Source organism: Cibotium barometz, chromosome 1 (assembly GCF_041138505.1).
Source record: "Cibotium barometz isolate CiBa-2024 chromosome 1, ASM4113850v1, whole genome shotgun sequence".
Lineage (NCBI taxonomy): Eukaryota > Viridiplantae > Streptophyta > Polypodiopsida > Cyatheales > Cibotiaceae > Cibotium > Cibotium barometz.
Window position 1 is genome coordinate 11,005,509 of NC_141046.1, and position 6,896 is coordinate 11,012,404.

The 6,896-nt window shown below is 43.7% G+C and overlaps 1 protein-coding gene across 1 annotated transcript; it reads right to left on the reverse strand.

Annotated features, from left to right (window-relative positions):
* Nucleotides 1-1,214: 1,214 nt before the first annotated feature.
* LOC147641598 (hyperosmolality-gated Ca2+ permeable channel 3.1-like) lies at nucleotides 1,215-5,181 on the reverse strand. Its single transcript, XM_086792818.1, has 6 exons — nucleotides 4,358-5,181; nucleotides 4,123-4,265; nucleotides 3,410-3,685; nucleotides 2,399-3,228; nucleotides 1,951-2,206; nucleotides 1,215-1,752 (listed from the first exon to the last, which is right to left on the reverse strand). The coding sequence occupies exons 1-6, from the start codon at nucleotides 4,623-4,625 to the stop codon at nucleotides 1,339-1,341; spliced, it is 2,187 nt and encodes a 728-aa protein (XP_086648944.1). The 5' UTR covers nucleotides 4,626-5,181; the 3' UTR covers nucleotides 1,215-1,338.
* Nucleotides 5,182-6,896: the final 1,715 nt, after the last annotated feature.

Here is a 6,896-nt window from a genome sequence, read left to right on the forward strand (position 1 = left end):
GCTTTCTTAGTAGTGTACCCCCCCCTCCCCTTTTGAGATTACAAACAAATTTTAGATCTTCACCACCATTACAATTTCAATTTGGCTTTGCCATCTAAACCCAATGTCTACCATATATATATATATTCATTCATTCATTTTTGAACAAAGAGTAGCACAATGCAGATACATATATATATATATTCATTTATTCTTAAATGAGTTGACAAAGGGTAGCACACTCCTCATAGAGCAATCCTCATACATGCATGGTGCGTGCATGCATTGACAAAGGGTACCACTTGTGAGAGGAAGTTATGTGTACACACTTGCTTAGAATTATTCAAATAATGATGTTCTCTTGAGACTCTTCTAGTGAAAGAAAAAGGCAAAGGCAAAGGAGGGTGAAAGGGATGTTTCCATAAAAATGAAAGGTGAAAGGGATTGCTACATACAATTGGAAGATGACATGTTACCATAAAAAAGACTCCATACAAATGGAAGATGACATGTTACCATAATAAAGATGCTTCACATGTGTACACAAGAAAGTTTCTTTACTATTTTCATGTCTCATTGTCTTTGGTGTTACGTCTGGCTTTAAAACAAATCTCTTGCAAACTCATATTGTAATCTTTAGACGCAAAATCACATTAACACAGAGTAGTGTGAATAATGAAATCTTTATTCCTTTTTAGCTCAAAGGCAAGCATATCATTCAACTCAATAAGTTGCTTTTTAAAATGTTGCAAATGATATCTAAATGGGATGAGTTACGTTGCAAAGGATATCTAAAGGGTTAAGAAATTGTGAACAATGTAGAAGTCCTCATTGAGACTACTTCGACTAAAAAATGAACCAAGTTACCTTGTTTTTGGGGAAAGGGAGGGGGGGATGAGTTGCTTTTTAAAATGTTGCAAATGATATCTAAACGGGATGAGTTAAGTTGCAAAGGATATCTAAAGGGTTAAGAAATTGTGAACAATGTAGAATTCCTCATTGAGACTACCTGGGCTAAAAAGTGAACCTTGTTACCTTGTTTTTGAGGAAAGGGAAGGGGGGGAGGAAAGAGCTAAAAAATGAACCAAGTTTCAATTATAGCGAACCACCTCTTTAATGAAAGTAGAAAATCAGATAAGAATAACAATTGATAATGAAAGTGCACCATAGATGATCAAGCTCAAAACTTTGAAAGAAGAAAAGCTTCACTTTCATTTTAATTGATGGTTGGTTGGTTTTTTTTTTTTGAAAGAGTGCTTTTTTTAATTTGAGATACGTTTTTAAATAAAACCTCCCTCTTTGTCTTTGAAGGCCCAAAAAGGGGAAAAAAAAGTGGCAGATTGACAAAGTACGTGTTAACTAAACGGGCGACATCATCCCGGAGGATGGTCGTGAGGAGATATTAGATCTAGCGTCTTCGAACTTCTCATCCAGGTCGTCGAAGGCCTCGTTTCCAACTAGGCAGGTGGGGGTGTAGGCAGCGACGATGGCTGAGATGGGCGGCATGACGTCGTCCACATGGGCGCGGGCGGCGGACAGGGGGACGTCCTTGAAGGGAGGGTAGTAGAGCTGCTTGCAAACGTAGGCGTAGGCCAAGGTGGCCACGGGGAGGGGCACCATGACTATGGTTATGGCGAAGTTGTGTCCGGCTTTGGCTCCGAAGAGCCCCAGCATGGTCAGCTGAGATACGAAGAGGCCCGCCAAAACGCGCGCGTGGATGTGCGGCCACATCCGACCGTTGCTCTCATACGCGGGCACATGGACATTCAAAACCTGCACCAAGGTTTAAGGTTTTAGGGTACCTCTAATAAAAGAATAATTAACTGCACGTCTACCCGGATGAATTACAATTTACGTCGTCTGTCAACCTACGTTAACCACCCACCACCCGACCACTGCACCACAACGAACCCAGCATTCACTGCTCCACACATCTGTAACAGTCTAGTGAGATCTCCTTTATTTACCCACCTGATTTTGCATCACGAGCCACGCAAATGCGAAGTATCCCATGGTGAATGGCAAGATCATGGGCGCCATGATGGCATAGCACAGTGCAATTGTTGCCACCACCATGTCTCCCGGTACCACAGTCGCATATCCAAGTGGACCCGGACTCCAAGCCTCTCTCAACTCCTCTTCCGTCTTGCACATGAACCTGCGCTTCACATGGTATATCACCAAGGGCACCAAGCGCGAGAGCCTTAGCCCATAACCCACAAGAAACCTACAGAAACAGGAAGAAAAATTACCGACTTAAAACATTGCATTGAAGGCTCTAGCTTAGCTTAATTGGAGCCTTAGGACTCCATGAAAGAAAAATTACATACTTGAACATTGAAGGCTTAGCTGGACTCTGTACATTGTTAACTGATTGATTGCAAACGTGCAAAACATCCAAGAGTTAAGTATTGCTTACTTGAGAGAGATGAAGGTGATGAAGAAAGTAGCTTGTGGAGGTAGAGATTGTGTGAGAAGGTCGACGATGACGGCCGGGTGGTCTAAGATGGATTTCAGCACGCTGAAGAGGGTGGTTGCCAGCGTGACGCCTAGAAACACATTAAAGACGCTGAAGTAGAAGTACTTTCCCGCCGCTGCGCGCTCGATCTCTGCCTGCGATGGCAGCCCCTCTGCCCGCGAGAGCCGTAGCAAAACCCATGGCAGCACCGCCAAGAACGCTATTAAAGCCAACTGGGGCAGATACGCAGGCAGAATTGTTTTGATGATGGGAAGACGTACAACCGGCCGCAAGAAAGGCAGCTTCTGCTCCAGCTGCGGCAGGGTTATGACGGCGGAGATGGCTGCGATAGGAATCATGTAGAAGCAGATGGTCACGAAGACAATGGTGTAGACGGCCGTACGACGGAGCAAACGGTCAGGAAGGCGCCGCACTGGCAGATTCCCCCACACCACTGCCCGCGGATCTGGGGCTAGCCGTACATTCCACTGCCCAGCTACAGGCACATGTAGCACCTGCCCGGCGGCGCAGGCTGCCGCCTTGCTGTTGAATACGGCGAGCGCGGCCGGCTGCTGACGCTGTGCCAATGCTCTTGCCCTCTCGGCCTCCCATCGCGGGAGGAGCTCCCTTATTTTCCCATTGTAGAACTCAAGGGCATCGACTTTCTGTCCCGTTAGCCCCATCCAACCACTTCTCCGTTGGCGTTTCCGCCCATTGGCAGCCGCCGTCTCCGCCTCCACATGTGCCACCTTCCGTCTGCATTTCTCCATTTGATCCCAAATTTTGCCCACCTGTAAATACATCATCTCAATCAATTAGAGATTAAACTAGACAATTTAGCAACCACCTAATTAATTTGCACTGATCTACCAATGAATCCATGAGACGAATTCATGAGACACTTCACAGAATTCTACAGCTTGTTGATCTGTTGATTTAGCATAATAGATCTAATTACGAAAGATTTAATACCTTGCTTGTGTCAACCACCACCAGATTGCGCACGTAACTCTCTGGATGGAGCGTTCGGAAGGTGGTGTCCACTTCCTGGGCATAGGTTTTGCCATCCCTAGGCTTTGGTATATCCCGCACTATTACTGTGAATTGCTCTGGTCTCCCCCTCGTTGAGGCCAGTTCACGCGTCCTCAGCTCCACCACATGCTTGTAGCTCCTCCTCAGAACCCCGTACGTGCATAGTGACATCCAATATGCCCCTATCACAAACGCCCATATCCGGCTGCTCCTCCTCTGTCATGATAATACTTCATTTATACTTAACAGCATAATCCAATTGCTACCAATCATCATGATTAAGTGAACACTTTCTATAACAATTAATCATGCAATTTGATTTTCAGCACAACTAAGACAGTACATATATATATATATATACATAGACTTAATTAAGAAGCGCATTAATATTTATGAGCACAGTCGATCCAGTAATCATATTCTAACCACAGTTATCGAGCAAACCGTACATAAACCCCATTGACATTCAAAGCTCAACCTAGCACCTTGTTAATGACAAGCAAGCAAGCCTTAGATAGCCCCATGAATTATGACCACCACCAGTTAATTGACATTATCAACCCAACGATAATTAAAATAATGAGAGCAAGCATAACATAACCCCAGTAATCATCCAGAGCACTATTAATCACAATAATAAACCAAAGCCTTACTCGAACGTTTCCCATGGCCAAATTATCAAAAGCAGAGAAATTTGACCGCGAGTTAGGATCCGCAGCATTATTGTTGTCGGTTGCGCTGATGGCCAAGAGTACGGGAAGACTGTAACATGCAGTCAATACAAGGATGGACAGCACTGCGCAAAATGGTATTAGTGTAATTAAGTAATGAAGATTAATTAGTCAAATTATATACACGCAATTAAGTAGGAGTTTATGAATTGCTTACTAGAGCATAAGAAGATAATGTAAACTCTGGCGTCCAGTCCAGCCATGGCAATCACATCTCTCTCTGAAGCTTGCCAGGCCTCCCTTATCCAGTCGAAAGGACCCCTTCGGTTGGCGTTTTCGGGAGGCCCCAAACCTTTGCGAAACCTGTTGGGATAATAAACTACATAATTCTCCGGCCTCCGTGAGAGCCATGTGTAGATGATCAGCAGGACGATGAAGATTACCGCAGATGTAACTAGAGAGGTCACGAAGGAGCTGAGATCCATGTGCAATATTATATTATATTGCAGTAATCTCTCTCAGATTGGCTAGTGCTAGGGCCTTGATCATATATGCCCTCGTGTTGCATTCTACGGACGTTAATACCCCTCTTTCTAATTAATCAATTAGATCACCTAGATCTCTATTCACAAACATTGGGCAGTATTAACTTAGTCATGAAAGCCGTGATTAGGAATGTAAATGAGCTAGTAAGTCATTAAAGCCGTAATTAGGTGTGTAAAGACAAGACCTGTGTGTGCCAGAGTGTGAGCGCGCGTACGCGCTCTCTGTCTCTCTCTCTCACAGCATAATTTAGGTGAATCTGGTCCTTGCCTCTCATATTACATCATTACCTATGTCTCTCCAGTGTGCCACAAATTTCTCAGAAATGAAGAACTTGCTAACTAACTTTTGAACTAGACCATATACGATATGCACTAAGAAGGAAAGGATGCACCACTGCACAGAACATTGAGAAGTTCTCGACGACTCGTCGAGCAAGAGAGATGAAAACTTATCTGGAAAACATAAGAAAACTTCTTTTCCTGTCGCTAGCCATCTGCCTTCGCTTTATTCGCAATCAAGTTAGTTACCCAAAAAGGAAACCCATTTCATTACAGTTAGGTCCCAACTCATTGTTATTACCGACAGGATTTTAGGACACGATGTTTGCCGTGTGTTTAATTTTGGGTAACGTTTGCCGTGTGTTAATTTGCGTAGCTTGAAAGTTGAGCCTTTGTTGAAGGTTAAGAGTTCAGAGTCGAGACCTTGATTTGACACCACTTTCGTGACACTATTTAATTTAATCTAGTTACAGTTTGAGCTTTTTCCCACTGTCCCCCCTGCAACTAAATGGGCTCCACCTTAAAGAGGCAACCTCCTTGTCAACTCATCAAAAACACTTGGATTTTTGTAATTTTTTAAAATTTTGGGTTTTTTTTTTTACATTACTCACACTGTGGAGCGAGGGGAGAGGGAGTTGAACACTTGGAAGTTGGGAGGTCGTAAATGTGTGCCAAAGAGTTAACTGCCGTTTCACATGCACCGGAATCGGCAGCCAATTCTGAGTTGTTTTTTTTGAAGCATTAGGTCATGTGTTTCCGCCTTAAGCAAAGTTGGAGTTCATTCTAGATTCCATTCGAGGCTTCCTTTAGCCAACTCAGCAATAGCCCAACCCTCACTACAAGAAAAAAGTATCAAAAGGCCCACCAAAAATGATGTGGGTGGCTAAAAGGGATAGGCCACCCTTTTTTCTTTTAAAAATGGCACAAAAAGGTTACCCTTTCTTGCAACAAAATAGAATCTGCCCTTCTTGATTGCACTTTGAATTTTCTCACCCATCCTCATTTGTCATATCTCCCACTTCTTTGTCTTCCTCATTTGAATTTTCGCCCTTCTTGATTGCACTTTGAATTTTCTCACCCATCCTCATTTGTCAAATCTCCCACTTCTTTGTCTTCCTCTTTTTCTTGCTTCTCAATCTTGTTCCCTTTTCCCTCCTCTTTCTCTTCTTTATATCCACTTGTTTTCTTTTTCCTCTCATGTAGCTTCATCCCCTACATATCCAATTCATTAGGGGACTAGATGGAGGAGACGATATGGAGGAGACGATGGAGAAGATGAATGAATAGACGGAGGAGCTTCAATAGTGTCCTCAAGTAAGTCCACTAATTCATTAGGGAAGTAGATGGAGGAGACGAAGGAGTAGATGAATGAATAGACGGAGGAGCTTCAAGAGTCTCCTCAAGTAAGTCCACTAATTCCTGTGAGGTCTCCTTTGTTTGTGATTATGAAGGAGGAGGAAGAGGAGGCATCCTAATATCTGTCTGTTGAGATTCAAGCTCGATGTCAGTGTGTGCCAGCTTGCTATGTGCTGGCATGTTAGGTAGCAGCATGTGTGAGACATAAATGACCGCGTCCAGCTGGTCATAGTGTGTGGACATTAGCTAGGGTTAGATGTGTGTGGACACAACTCAGTGTGTGTTGTGTGTATTATGGATTATGGCTTTATGCATTGTGTGAGAAGGGAGATGGCTTCCCTCTATGGTTAGGGTTTGCAATATACATTAGGGTTTTCTCCTGTGTGTGTGTCTCCTCTCCCTCTACCTATTTTTCAGCATGGTATCAGAGCCTTGTGTTGTCTATTAGGGTTTATGAGTGAGTGAGAGAAGAGGGAGAAGAAGCTGTGAAGAAAAGCTGTGAAGCTTGCCATTAATGCTGTGAAGCTTGGAGCACACCGATTTCTATTAGATCTGAGAGCTTGGCCTACCGGGTAA

Bases quoted from the DNA above. Each gene is read 5' to 3' on its own strand.
- LOC147641598 (XM_086792818.1), bottom strand. From the start codon at position 4,625: ATGGATCTCAGCTCCTTCGTGACCTCTCTAGTTACATCTGCGGTAATC. The intron at 3,686-4,122 runs GTAAGGCTTTGG...TTATCATGACAG, and splicing joins TGGCCATGGGAAACGTTCGA to AGGAGGAGCAGCCGGATATG. The intron at 3,229-3,409 runs GTATTAAATCTT...ATGTATTTACAG, and splicing joins TGGTGGTTGACACAAGCAAG to GTGGGCAAAATTTGGGATCA.